We start from the raw sequence: 15,313 nt of genomic DNA, 5'->3' as shown, positions 1-15,313 counted from the left end.
TGGGGCTGTCTGTTGCTCGACAGACAGGGAGACTTATATAAGCTGGCTTGGAACATGTAGAAGTTGGCACCAAGTAAGAGTTATTAGGAGGATTATAATCAGTGTTGCTACTTAGAATTACCTTCACATAAAATATCTAAAACTAGTTCAAGGAAATTTTTGTTACACAGACAGACAGACCAGGAATGGCATTATGCTGAAAAGTATGGACAAGAGTTAGCTCCCATGGGTTTCATACACTATATACGCATGCGCCGTGATTGTAGTTCCGTTTTGGTTTTTTAAAATAAGTTTCTCTCGTGCATGTATTTCTTTTAATTAACTTCTACAAACACTTTTGATACGTTTCTCAACTTCACACACTCAATTAAAGTACGTTTAATACTTATTATACACATACTTTCCTTTTTGAAACATTTCCGTAAGTATTACACAAGGAAAATATTTAATCTAATTTTGTAAACATTCTGGTTGTGACTTGTTTCTATTTTGTCTCCTTCATCTTTTATGTATGAGAGATGTTTATAATTTGTGTGCGATTTCGCTGCTATTTCTAGCAATGGGAAAAGGATGCCTATGATTTATGCGTCTTTGTTGAGTGTTTTAGTTTCAGAAATAGGTATTATTCAAGAAGAGTGGTCCCGGTGCGCGCACTCGCACTAGCTAGTCGTGACTAGTCGATCCTACGACTAGCTAGCGCTTATGCGAAAAACATGTATGAGGGTTTTTTAAAACAGAGCAAATAAAACAAAGTAATTTTTTTTTTTTGTTGAATCTTCTCCATCTTAATCTTAAAACGTCGTTTTACGTTCTTCCAGGGTGTATTTTGGAGTCACATCTATTTCAGTAATCCCATTGTACGACGCACTCCAACAATCAGAATATATAGTCGTCCCTGGTTTGATAGATTTTTGAATAAGTTTCAGAAGAACGGTCAGGTACAAAGACTAAAAACCTATTTTTATCCTCTCAATCCCATCCTCCGTTGTATTTGCACTTGCACATCATAGGTTCATCTATTTCTACGATCTGCCCAAGTCCACCAATTTGGTTGGGGTCACGCAAAAGATAATTACTTGTACTGTCCCTCATGTACTGACACCATTGAACAACAGTAGATTTTGAAAGACCAACTTTTTAATGGACTCTTTACCCAAAACAGGCAGTGAATAATTTATTTACTTCGTTTAAAAATAATTATTTACTTTGTTTAGAAAAAAAACTCTTATTCATGTTTTGCGCATGACGCACACGCGCGCTAGGTAGTCGTAGGATCGACTAGTCACGACTCGCTTGCGCGAGTGCGCGCACCGGGACCACACTTGAATAGTACCCAGAGATATTCTGAGGTACACTCCAATCACAGAAATGTTCAGTAAGAATCCAATACTTTAATAAAATTTATGGAATGTTTGTTTCTTGATACAAGTACAGATGTGTGCCAAAACCAATAGGAATTTGTTTTCTCATAACATGTTCAAGGTGCTATGCAGTGGGACTGAACTTGGAACCATCGGTCTATATAAAAATCCTCACCCGTTAACGAAAAAAAAAGAAGAAAAAAACCCAGCTTGTTGGGTGTTAACAACTGTTTAGAAAACGAATACGAAAATAAAAAATTTGCGCAAACGTACCTGTGGCGGGGGAGAGGACTTTCAGAAAATTCACAAGATCCGATTTTTCCCTCTTAACTTTCAGGAAATGGATATATATTGAAGACTGTATTGGATAATGTAGTCCTAGATATACAATGCTAGAGAGACAGGCTGAATGTGCTCAGTTAGAGATGCCTCAGGGCTAAACAACATTGTCAAATTATAAGTTCAATTGTTCAGGTAAATGTTTATTTCTGAAGAAAAGTAAATTTTCCACTTTTGAATCTGTATTTTTTAAGTAGCCTCCATATTTTACACCAGTGTTTCTTTATTATTTCAGAACATCATATGACATTGGGATAACTGAAGATACATCCTCAATATTTATCATCTTTGAAGACTGCAAGAAAATGATGTACATAGCAAATTCTTTGTAAAGAGTGAATTATATGAAGGAAAACAAGAACAATATATATATATATATATATATATATACACACACATTGTGATTCAAGGAGAAAAATAATGGAAAAGAGTGAGAAGCTTGAAGAATTCATTTCCTGTGAAGACATGATTAAAGAGACAGGAAAGTTGTCATATGACTGTGATGCCTGTAAAAGGTCCTTCTCTCGAAAAAGTGACCTCACTGAACACAAGCATATTCATAAAAGAAAGAAGCTGTATTACTGTGATATCTGTGGCAAATCATTCTCCTGCGAAGGCTACTTAACTAAACACAAACGTTTTCATTCACGGGAGAAGCCATATCATTGTGATATCTGTGGTAAATCATTCTCTCAAACTGGTCACTTAACTGTACACAGACTTACTCATACTGGAGAGGAGCCGTATCACTGTGAAATCTGTGGTAAATCATTCTCTCAAAATGGTCACTTAACTAAACATAGACGTATTCATTCAGGAGAGAAACCATTTCATTGTGATATCTGTGGTAAATCATTCTCTCAGAGTAGTAATCTTTCTACACACAAACGTATTCATACAGGAGAGAAACCATATCATTGTGATATCTGTGGTAAATCATTCTCTCATAGTAGTACATTACCAAGACACAAATACATTCATACAGGAGAGAAGCCATATCATTGTGATATTTGTGGTAAATCATTCTCCAAATGTAATGACTTAACTACACATAAACATATTCATACAGGAGAGAAGCCTTATCATTGTGATATCTGTGGTAAATCATTTTCACTGAATAGTATTCTTTCTACTCACAAACGTATTCATACTGGAGAGAAGCCATTTTATTGTGATATTTGTGGTAAATCATTCTCTGGTAGTAGTAATATTTCTACACACAAACGTATACATACAGGAGAGAAGCCATATTATTGTGATATCTGTGGTAAATCATTCTCTGAAAGTAGTACCTTACATAGACATAAACTTACTCATACAGGAGAGAAGCCTTATCAATGTGATATCTGTGGTAAATCATTCTCTCAAAATGGTGATTTAACTAAACACAAACGTAGTCATACAGGAGAGAAGCCATACCACTGTGATATCTGTGGTAAATCATTCTCTGATAGTAGTGTCTTAACTAAGCACAAACGTATTCATACAGGAGAGAAGCCATATCATTGTGATTTTTGTGGTAAATCATTCTCTCGAAATAGTCATTTAACTGAACACAAACTTATTCATACAGGAGAGAAAAGAAAAGGGTAGTTTGTATGGATTCTTTTGTAAACTACTTTTTCTTTTTGATATTTCTGTTTTATGTAATGAAAATTATGAGTCTGAGAATAATGTTTTTCGAAAAATTTTGGTTTTTTTCTTTCTTTTCAAATTTTCTCCGTCTCCTCCCCTACTTCCATGCCCTTTTCATTATGTAGGGACCTCTGTATTACCCGCTGGAAGAAGTAACAGGATATGCTACACCACAAAGTTAGAAAGTTTGGCATATTATTATTGTTGTTGTTATCATCATCATCATCATCACTGTTACTGCTACTAGAATATTAAGAACTCCTATGAAATGAACTTCCACACAAACCCATCCAAAATATACGGAACTGACACTCAGCAAAATTTTTAAAAAAAACAAAACATAAACAGCCTTCGAAACACAGTAGATAGCGTTGGTATCATGGTACCAGAGACCATGCACATAGGAGAATGCCTGTGTATACATATTTGTAGATGTATACCTATGTGTGAGCGGATAGATGTATATAGACACACATGTGTACTCATATATATATATATATGATCTTGACTCATTGAACATCTAAGTATGGTTATGCACACGGACTTATATATTGGAGTGTCTATAACTATTTGTATGACCTCATGTACTGTTTGTAGGCTTTTTATGTGCCCTATAAATTTATATTTTTTATATGTTATATTTTCATTTTTCATTTATTTATTTTACTCTTGCTATACCCTTATTTTTGTTTTTATTTCTATTTCATTTTTGTTTTTATCTCTTACTGTATATTTGTATGGAATTTTTTGTGGATCTCTGAAGAGGTCTAGCAAATCGTGCATGTACTTCCATTTCAGCATTTCATCTGCTAATTACTCCAGCAGGAGCTATTCGGATAGAATTGGGCATGCCAACGCTAGGCCGAAACAGCTGTAAGATTAAGTTTGTTTATTCTCAAATTTATGTACTTTTATTTGTAAACCCGGTTGTCAATATAACATGGTTTGTCATAAACACTTGTACTTTGTGGTTTTTATGTCACTTTAGTTACAAATTAAGTTAATGAATTCAACGGGATACACTGTCTGCAAGTCGTTGGGTACAGCATATTATCCTCCATTTTCTAATTGATATATGAATTTAGGGTAAAACAACCCCCGCTTTTACCCGCTCCCACTTATTACACTTGGTATAACACTAGTGTAACAATAATTGGGTACCCTCCCAGCAGTATATTGGATAGTGGGTTGAATCCTCAACCCCTGACTCTCTTGCATTATATATATATATATATATAGAGAGAGAGAGAGCCCTATATAGAGGATGTAGAAGTACACGTACCAAAATATACCATACTGCAAATGGGCAGAAGGGAAAGGACCCATGGTGGAGTTGCTTTGTACATTCGTGAGGACCTCACACCCCAGGTCCTACTGTCATACTCAAATTCAATATATGACATGTTATATACATAAGACAACACAATATAGTCATATGCAATACACATCGCCCACTAGATGCTCCAAACCACACCAGGCAAGTTTGAAGATTGCTTCACAAGAATAAAAGAAACCCCTCAAGAAACTGGAACATCACGTGAGTGTCTTTCTTATGGGTGATTTCAATTTCCCAAGTGTCAAATGGTACGATGGCCTGATGCTCTGAGGAATGACTCTTTGTAAACAAATACAGGTCGTCGAGTCCCTGCTCAGCCTCACCAGTGCCCCATTCATAGAGAAAATTGAGCTCAGATCAACCAGGCCGAATAACATATTGGATCTCTGCTTCACAAACAATATGGACATTGGCAACAAAGACGGTGAGATGGCAGAAACGGCACAAATGCCAGAACAGTTCACCACTGCACAGTGCCAAAGATCCCAACAATGCCATTGTGCTTCAGGACCGGTTACTGCAACAGCCTAGGTTTCATATTCTCCCAAAGACACTGAAGAACCTACACAAAGTAGATGTAGATGTTTTCAAAACAAAAATGGATCTCTTCTTGTCTAGAGATCCAGATGAACCCACCAGCAGGAGGCACAAATGAGGGCAGTAACATCAAACTCCCTTATTCACAAAATATGCCACATATCAGAGGAGGCTCTTAATAATAAGTATAGCAATACGGCAGTGCCCCAGCATTGCCACGGCTTTGAGCTGAAACTGATGTGTGTGTATATATATATACCAACGTTTATATTTACAACCTCTGAAGTGTAAAATGTTTGTCTCCTAAAAGCTTCATCAAAGTGTATCTCTTACGTGAAGTATTTATTGTTCGACAGACAGGGAATCTTATAAGCTCGCTTGGAACATGTGGAAGTTGGCACCAGGAATGTTAGGATTATTAGGAGGATTATAATCAATGTTTCTACTTAGAATTACCTTCACATAAAATATCTAAAGCTAGTTCAAGAAAAGTTTTGTTACCTAGACAGATAGACTAGAAATGGCATTAACCTGAAAAGTACGGTCAAGAGTTAGCTCCCATGCGTTTCATATAAAATACGCGCATGCGCCGTAATTGTAGTTCCGCATTGGCATTAAAAGTGCATGAATTTATTTTAATTGACTTCTACAAACAGCTTTGATGCGTTTCTCTACTTCACTGAAAGTACGTTTAATATATATTATACACACACTTTATAATCACTCTATCCTTTATGAAACATTTTCTTTAATCTTTTAATTCTGTAGACGATTTCTTGTTTCTTTTTTTTTTTTTGTCTTTATCTTTTATGCACGAGAAGTGTTTATTTGTGCGAGATTTCGCTGCTATTTCTAGCAATGGGTAAGGGATGTCTATGATTTGTGCGAGATTTGACTGTCATTTCTTGCTAGGGAAGAGGGATGTCTATTGTTTGTACGATATTTGGCTGCTATTTCTGCCTGTGCAAGCTCCCTTCTACACTCTCCATCGTTGCCATATTAGTTTGTTGTGTGTTCTAGTTTCAGAAATATTCTGAAGCACACTCCAATCACTGAAATGTTCAGAATCCAATACTTCATAACAATTTATGGAATGTTTGTTTCTTGATTGTGATTCAAGTAATACTACAGAAGTTACTAGTCCTATTAAATTATCAAATGAAAAAGCTGAATTACGAAAAGATACAAACAGCTTTGATAACAAAAGTACACAATCATGAAAACAAGGTATAAATATCATATCACTTTAAGCATTAGAGCATAACAAACAATTTATTGTAAATATTAATTTCAAATTTTGGCACAAGGCCAGCAATTTCAGGAGAGGAGATAAGTTGATTACATCAACAGATGTGTGCCGAAACCACTAGTAATTTCTTTTCTCATAACTTGCTCAGGTTGACATGCAGTGGGACAGAACTTGGAACCATATAGTTGGCAAGAAAGGTTCCTACCACACAGCCATGTCTGACCCAATTTTTGCAGTTTTCAGAAACAAAATATTTTTTCAGTCCTAAATTCCTTTACATGAAACAAGCGTATTTAACAGCAAAAGAAAAAAAAAATGAAAGAAAAGAAAAGATAAAAATTTCCAAACAAGATATCTTATAATATTATTCTTTTTGTTTTTGTCCATTTTTGGGCATGTGTTATGCTTATGGTTACGGAGGTAATGACTGGAATGGAAAAATATTTATTGAGAAAGCAAATGGAGACAAAGTCAGAAATAGTGGAATCAATGAGAAAAGTAAAAGAAACACAATTGAAAGAGAGGGAGATGATTTATATTCTGAATTATACGATTTTTAAAAACATAATTTACTTCATAACTCTCTATGTGGTCACATTATCTACTAGAAATGACAGCACATTTCTCTTAAATTTCACCTTTCATTTATGAACATAGAAGACTATATTGGATTATGTAGTTGTAGATATACAGTGCTAGAGACACAGGCTGAGTGGAATGTCTTTAACCATATTTCTGCTCAGTTACAGATATCTTAGGGCTAAACAACAATGTCAAATTATAAGTTTAGTTGTTCAGGTAAATATTTATTTCTGTAGAAATGTAAATTTTCCACTTTTGAATCTGTATTTTTTACGTAGCCTCCATATTGTAAAATATGATGTTTCTTTATTATTTCAGAATATATGACATTGGGATAACTGAAGATACATCCTCAATATTTATCATCTTTTAAGGCTAATAGGAATTTACAAATTCTTTGTAAAGAGTGAACTATAAGAAGGAAAGCAAGAACATTATATATACATTGTGATTTGAGAAAAAAATAATGGAAAAGAGTGAGAAGATTGAAGAATTGATTTCGCATGAAGACATGATAAAAGAGATGAGAAAGCCATCACATGACTGTGATGCCTGTAAAAGGTCCTTCTCTCGAAAAAGTGACCTAACTGAACACAAACATATTCATAGAAGAAAGAAGCTGTATCAATGTAATATCTGTGGTAAATCATTTTCTCACAGTAGTAATCTTTCTAAACACAAACGTATTCATACGGGAGAGAAGTCACATCATTGTGATATCTGTGATAAATCATTCTCTCAGACTATTCATCTTTGTACACATATGCGTATTCATACAGGAGAGAAACCATATCATTGTGATATCTGTGGTAAATCATTCTCTCATAGTAGTGCTTTATCAAAACACATATATATTCATACTGGAGAGAAACCATATCATTGTGATATCTGTGGTAAATCTTTCACTCGGAGTAGTAATCTTTCTACGCACAAGCGTATTCATACAGGAGAGAAACCATATCATTGTGATATCTGTGGTAAATCATTCTCTGACAGCAGTAATCTTTCTACACATAAACGTATTCATACAGGAGAGAAACCATATCATTGTGATGTCTGTGGTAAATCATTTACTGGAAGTGGTGCTTTAACTGCACACAAACTTACTCATACAGGAGAGAAGCCAATACATAGAACAATGCTGTAACTTTAAATACCTTTAATGTTGGCCCATTATATCCAGTGATTTTAAGAAGTAGGAAAAAGATATTTCATCAATATTTTACTTTTACTCCATTTCAGTCATACAAGCAAAAACTCTAACGTGTTTTTTAAAGATGAATTTATCGTCTCTGTCTCCACACTTCGTTTCCACTAACTTCTATGACCTCTTCATCTTCACTTATTCATTTCAAACGTCTTTGAATTTCCAATCTAATGTAATCCACACTCTCTTGAAAACGTATTTCTGCAAAAGGTTATCTAAAATTATGGATAAAGAAAGAAATAGCAAAAAATATTTGAAAATTGGGGTGAGGGTGAAATTTCCGAGGGTTCCACTCCACCCAACTCCGTTTTCCGGACCCCAAAAAGGGTTTTGTTGCATATTAGGTCGCTGGAATTCAGTCAACGAAAAAAAAAAAAAAAAAAATTCCAATGATTCTGGGATATGGGGGAGGGTCTGGTTTCCCACCCACCCCTTTTTTTCCGAACAAAAATAATAAGGGGTTTGCAGTATATTATGAGGCTAGGGTACTTGATTCCATGCAATGAATCCGAGTTTTTTTTTTCTTAGTGAAAATCGTGGAGGTGGGGGTGAAATTTCCGAGGCTTCTACTTCACCCAATCCCGTTTTCCGGACCCCCAAAATGGGTTTTGCAATATATCAAGAAGTCACCGGAATTCATTCAACGGAAAAAAATCAAAAAAAAATCTAATGATTCCGGGGTATAGGGGATGGGGTTGCGGTCCCCCTCCCTTTTTTTTCTTTCTGAACAAAAATAAGGAGTTTGCAGCATATTATGAGGTCAGGGTACTTGATTCCATGCAAAATATCCGAGGATTTTTATTTCTTAGTGAAAATCGTGCGGGTTAAATAATCAAATAATACCTCATTCGCTTTACCGCCTGCACTTAATGTAACCGTGTTGGGGCTATTTGTTGCTCGACAGACAGGGAGACTTATATAAACTGGCTTGGAACATGTAGAAGTTGGCACCAAGTATGTTAGAGTTATTAGGAGGATTATAATCAGTGTTGCTACTTAGAATTACCTTCACATAAAATATCTAAAACTAGTTCAAGAAAACTTTTGTCACATAAACAAATAGACCAGGAATGGCATTAAGCTGAAAAGTACGGACAAGAGTTAGTTCCCATGGGTTTCATACACTGTATACGCATGCGCTGTAATTGTAGTTCCGTTTCGATTTTTAAAATAAGTTTCTTTCTTGCATGAATCTCTTTTACTTAACTTCTACAAACACTTTTGATATGTTTCTCAATTTCACACACTCAATTAAAGTACGTTTAATACTTATTATACACATACTTTATAACAACTCTTTCCTTTTTGAAACGTTTCTGTAAGTATTACACAGTGAAAATATTTAATCTTCTAATTTTGTAGACATTCTGGTTGTGACTTGTTTCTATTTTGTCTCCTTCATCTTTTATGTATGAGAAATGTTTATAATTTGTGTGAGATTTCACTGCTATTTCTAGCAATGGGAAAAGGATGCCTATGATTTATGCGTGTTTTGACTGCCATTTCGAGCTAGGGAAGAGAGATGTCTATTATTTGTACGATATTTGGCTGCTATTTCTGCCTATGCAAGCTCCCATCTACACTCTCCATCGTTGCCGTATCAGTCTGTTGTGTGTTTTAGTTTGGAGTGTACTTCAGAATATTTCTCAATCACTGAACTGTTCAGTAAGGATTCGATACTTTATTATAATTTATGGAATGTTTGTTTCTTGATATAAGTACAGATGTGTGACGAAACCACTAGTAATTTATTTTCTCATAACTTGTTCATGGTGCTATGCAGTGAGACTGAACTTGGAACCATCCAGTTGGGGTTAAAGCTTCTTGCCATACCGCCACGTCTGAGCCAATTTTTGCAGGTTTTAGAAACAAAATATTTGGTAATTTTTCAGAGTAAAAAAATTACCAAATAATTTTTCAGAGTCGTAAATACCATTACATGTGTAGTGACCCCTTATAGCAGACGACTGTTATATGTTCAATGGCCGGAGTTTTATCCACGCATGCGCAGGCACTAGTTCCGGAAGGAATACAAGAAGTGTCTCATGCGCATGCGTACAGTTCGACACCCAGCTTTGGCGCCTTTTCTTAGTCTCTTCGTTGACTGATCTCCGTCGAGCCAACAGAGCTCTCTCACATGTCAGCACCAGAACTTCACAAATAACCACGGAAATCATTCAGGAGGCGTCTCAGTAATCGAGGGCGACGAGCTACCGAATTCCCTCCAAGCGTGAACTGAATTCCACTGTAAATAAATATTGTTATGTTGTTCAGAATCTGCGTTCCGTTGTTCTAGAAATTTAATGTACGGAAGCGGTGTACACCTAATGGTGTATAACCACTTTCCTACACATGGAACACGAGCGAATTTAAGTGCAAAAGCATAAAAAAGAGAAAGGATAAAAACTTCCAAACATTATCTCATAATATTATTCTTTTTGTTTTTGTCAATTTTTGGGCGTCTGTGATGCTTATGGTTAGGGAGGTAATGACTGGAATGGAGAAATATTTATTGAGAAAGCAAATGGAGACAAAGTCAGAAATAGTGGAATCAATGAGAAAAGTAAAAGATACACAATTGAAAGAGATAGAGAGGGAGATATTCTACATGGTAAGAATTTAAAACATAATTTGCTTCAAAGCTCTCTATGTGGTCACATGAACTACTAGAAATAACAGAACATTTCCTTTAAATTTCACCTTTCATTTGTGAATATTGAAGACTGTATTGGATGATGTAGTCCTAGATATACAATGCTAGAGAGACAGGCTGAATGGAATGTCTTTAATCGTATTTCTGCTCAGTAAGAGATGCCTCGGGGCTAAGCAACAATGTCAAATTAAAAGTTCAGTTGTTCAGGTAAATGTTTATTTCTGTAGAAATGTAAATTTTCCACTTTTGAATCTGTATTTTTTAAGTAGCCTCCATATTGTAAAATATGATGTTTCTTTATTATTTCAGAATATATGACATTGGGATAACTGAAGATACATCCTCAATATTTATCATCTTTTAAGACTGGTAGGAATTGATGTACAAAGCAAATTCTTTGTAAAGAGTGAACTATAAGAAGGAAAGCAAGAACAATATATATACATTGTGATTTGAGGAGAAAAATAATGGAAAAGAGTGAGAAGGTTGAAGCGTTCATTTCTGATGCCTGTAAAAGGTCCTTCTCTCGAAAAAGTGACCTAACTGAACACAAACAAATTCGAATAAGAAAGAAGCTGTATCACTGTGATATCTGTGGTAAATCATTCTCCAGCAATAGTCACTTAACTACACACAAACATGTTCATACAGGGGAGAAACCATATCATTGTGATATCTGTGGTAAATCATTCTCTCACAGTGGTGTCATAATTAAACACAAACGTATTCATACAGGAGAGAAGCCATATCATTGTGATATCTGTGGTAAATCATTCTGCGGAAGTGATGACTTAACTAAACATAAACGTATTCATACAGGAGAGAAGCCATATTATTGTGATATCTGTGGTAAATCATTCTCTCAGAGTAGTAATCTTTCTACACACAAACGTATTCATACAGGAGAGAAACCATATCATTGTGATATCTGTGGTAAATCATTCTCTCAAAATTGTGACTTAACTAAACACAAATATATTCATACAGGAGAGAAACCATATCATTGTGATATCTGTGGTAAATCATTCTCTGACAATAGTAATCTTTCTGCACACAAACGTATTCATACAGGAGAGAAACCATATCATTGTGATATCTGTGGTAAATCATTCTCTGACAATAGTAATCTTTCTGCACACAAACGTATTCATACAGGAGAGAAACCATATCATTGTGATATCTGTGGTAAATCATTCTCTCAAAATGGTGACTTAACTAAACACAAACATATTCATACAGGAGAGAAACCATATCATTGTGATATTTGTGGTAAATCATTTTCTTGGAGTAGTAATCTTTCTACACACAAACGTATTCATACAGGAGAGAGACCATATTATTGTGATATCTGTGGTAAATCATTCTCTGATAGTAGTACTTTACCAAGACACAAATGTATTTATACAGGAGAGAAGCCATATCATTGTAAAACCTGTGGTAAATCATTTTCCACATGTAATGACTTAACTAAACATAAACGTATTCACACAGGAGAGAAGCCATATCATTGTGGTATCTGTAGTAAATAATTCTCTGACAGTAGTAATCTTTCTACACACAAACGTATTCATACAGGAGAGAAGTTATATCATTGTGATATCTGGTAAATCATTCTCTCGAAATTGTGAATCAATTACAATCGTATCCATACAAGAGAGAAATCATATTGTGATATCTGTGGTAAATCATTCTCAAATAATATCGTCTTCACTAAACACAAACGTATTCATACAGGAGAGAAGCCATATCATTGTGATATCTGTGGTAAATCATTCTCTGATGGTAGTACTTTAGCTAGATACAAGCTTACTGATACAGGAAAGATGCCTTATCAGTGTGATACCTGTGGTAAATCATTCACTCAAAGTGGTGACTTAACTAAACACAAACGTAGTCATAGAGGAGAGAAGTGATATCTGTTGTAAATCATTCTCTGTTAGTAGTACTTTACCTAGACATAAACTTACAATAGAGAGAAGCCTTATCAATGTGATATCTGTGGTAAATCCTTCTCCCAAAATCGTCACTTAACTGAACACAAACTTATTCATACAGGAGAGAAAAGAAAAGGGTATTTTGTATAGGTTCTTTTGTAAACTACTTTTGCTTTTTAATATTTCTGTGATTTATATAATGAAAATTATGACTCTTTCCAAAAATTTCAGTTTTAATGTTTCCAAATTGTCTCTCCATCCCATCCCCTACCTCCATGCTCTCTCCATTATGTAAGGACCTTTCTTCTCGAATACCTCCACCCACCCACCCTACTCATGGTTTGTTATTGAATATCACTTCCACAATTTACTCTATATTTATTCTTTATTTTTCAGCACAAAACAGAACACAAATGGAAAACATGGGGCATTTCTATATTTTAGTGCTCCACTGCAGACTATTTTCTCATAAATTTCAGAATTATTTTTTGTATTAAACTAAGTAAAGTTCTAGATTATAATTATCTTACTAAAATTTGAAGAAAAATTTTCTCAAGAAGAGTGTCTTCCTTGTCAACTCCAACCTGGTTTTGTCAGGGATCATAGCCTAATTGATTAGGAAAAGGGATAGCTTAGATGAGATGCAGTTTTGTTTTGTGTCAGAGATAAGCACTACTGATGTTGTCTTAGTAAGGCAACTGGTGGAAAAGAATTTAGAGAAATACAGAGGTTTAACCTCTGTATTTGGCTTTTGCTGACATGGACAAATCTTTTGGCAGGGTTCCTTGTTCCTTTATTTAGTAGTCTATGTGGTAGCTTGGGATAGACGAGTGGTTTGTGAACAGCATCCAAGCCATGTACAGGGTGGTATTATAAAAGTCCCCTGACTAGTTATATTTCATTACTAGTTGTTTCTTGACATCATCTCTGAAATTGTTGCCTTGAACAGCAACACACCGGTCCCAGCGTTCCTGCCACTCTTGGAATCTGACCTCAAAGTTGTTTCATTTAAGTGAGTCGAGGACCTTCTGTGATTAGTTCTGGATCTTGACAATGTTCTTAAACTGGCAGCCTTTGAATTGCATTTTCATCTTGGGGAAGAGATGGAGGTCCACAGCTGCTGAGTCTGGTGAATAGAGCAGGTACAGAAGCAATACCATGTTGTTTTTGGCAAGAAACTTACGAGGGAGGAGAGCTCAGTGAGAGGACGCATTCTTGTTGTGAAGAATCCATTCCTCCCTACTTCAAAACTCTGTTGCTTTTGTTGAATGTCCTCTCACAAATGCTTCAAAATGTCACAGTAGAACTCTTGATTGACAACCTGACCCTAGGGGATGAATTCTCCATGTGCAATGGTAAGTCTTTTACCACAGATGTTAAAAGAAACTAGCATGCTCTTGATTGAGCTGTGGCTCTGTTGTGTCTCTTCCATTGTGATGACTGCTGCTTTGTCTCACGTTATATCTGTAGACCCAGCTCTTGTCACCAGTGATGATCCTTGACATCAAACATGGGTCATCAGTGGCACGCTGACACAGATCTTGATAGACGTTGATATGATGCACTTTCTAATCAGTGGTCAGCAGGCAGGAGACAAACTGGGCAGATGCAGACACTAACTACATCAGCGATTGTTCTCTGATGATCCTCATGCACAAGCTGATCAATTTTCTCCACACATCTGGAGATGATGCACATGGTAGGTCTTCTAGTATCGTTCATTGTCTTCCAGGAACATTCTTCCAGTTTTGAAGCATCTGTGCCACTCAAAACATTGCATATAATCCATTGACTTGTTGCCATAAGCTTGCCAAAGCAGACTTCCCAAGTTTAATGCAAAATTTTGCATTGGTTCTTTGTTCTAACTTCCTGTCCAGGACAAACATTGCAAACTACAGCATACGTGTAATCACAAATTTCACCACTTGCGAAGTAAACGGTGATGTCATGGTAGCTATGTGCTGCCGTCTGTTGGTGCACTGCAAAAACTAGTTTAGGAACTTTTTGATACTACTTTGTATCGGGATTCTGTCAATAAGATAAAAGTTGGCTATGAAGAGAGATGAATTTAGTGTGCAGATTTAGAGTTCACCATGGATCAGTTCTCAACCCACACTTGTTTATCCTAATCCTCCAGGCCATATTAGAGGGATTTAATTTGGTTGCTTTGGAGGGTCCCCTTTGCAGATGAACTTATTCTTACAGCTTTGTCTCTCTTAGAATTAGAGAATAAATTTCAGGTGTCGAAGGATGGTCTAGAATCAAAGAGCTTCAGGCTTAATTTAGCAAAGATCAAGATCCAAATAAGTAGGAAAGCAGGTAAATTACTAATCTATTCAGGGATATGGCCCTGCTTGACCTGTTGAAAAGGTGTTGATAGAAATTCTATACAATGTACCCAGTGCAAGCCCTTGTATGGGAATGTGATGCATATTGATAAGAGAAACTGCATAAAGAAATGCTAATCTCTAATTGTAGAG

General features: G+C 35.7%; 1 protein-coding gene across 1 annotated transcript; it reads left to right on the top strand.

Annotated features, from left to right (window-relative positions):
* Positions 1–176: 176 nt before the first annotated feature.
* Positions 177–13,058, top strand: LOC106873060 (uncharacterized). The gene is given in 4 exon segments (XM_089344623.1): positions 177–421; positions 1,936–3,289; positions 7,652–8,052; positions 11,533–13,058. Coding segments are annotated over 3 exon segments (2,544 nt in total). The 5' UTR covers positions 177–421; positions 1,936–2,120; the 3' UTR covers positions 12,507–13,058.
* Positions 13,059–15,313: the final 2,255 nt, after the last annotated feature.

This window comes from Octopus bimaculoides, chromosome 28 (assembly GCF_046866305.1).
Source record: "Octopus bimaculoides isolate indiv1 chromosome 28, ASM4686630v1, whole genome shotgun sequence".
Lineage (NCBI taxonomy): Eukaryota > Metazoa > Mollusca > Cephalopoda > Octopoda > Octopodidae > Octopus > Octopus bimaculoides.
The sequence above is the reverse complement of the archived record's forward strand: the minus strand, read 5'-3'. Positions and strand labels throughout refer to the sequence as shown.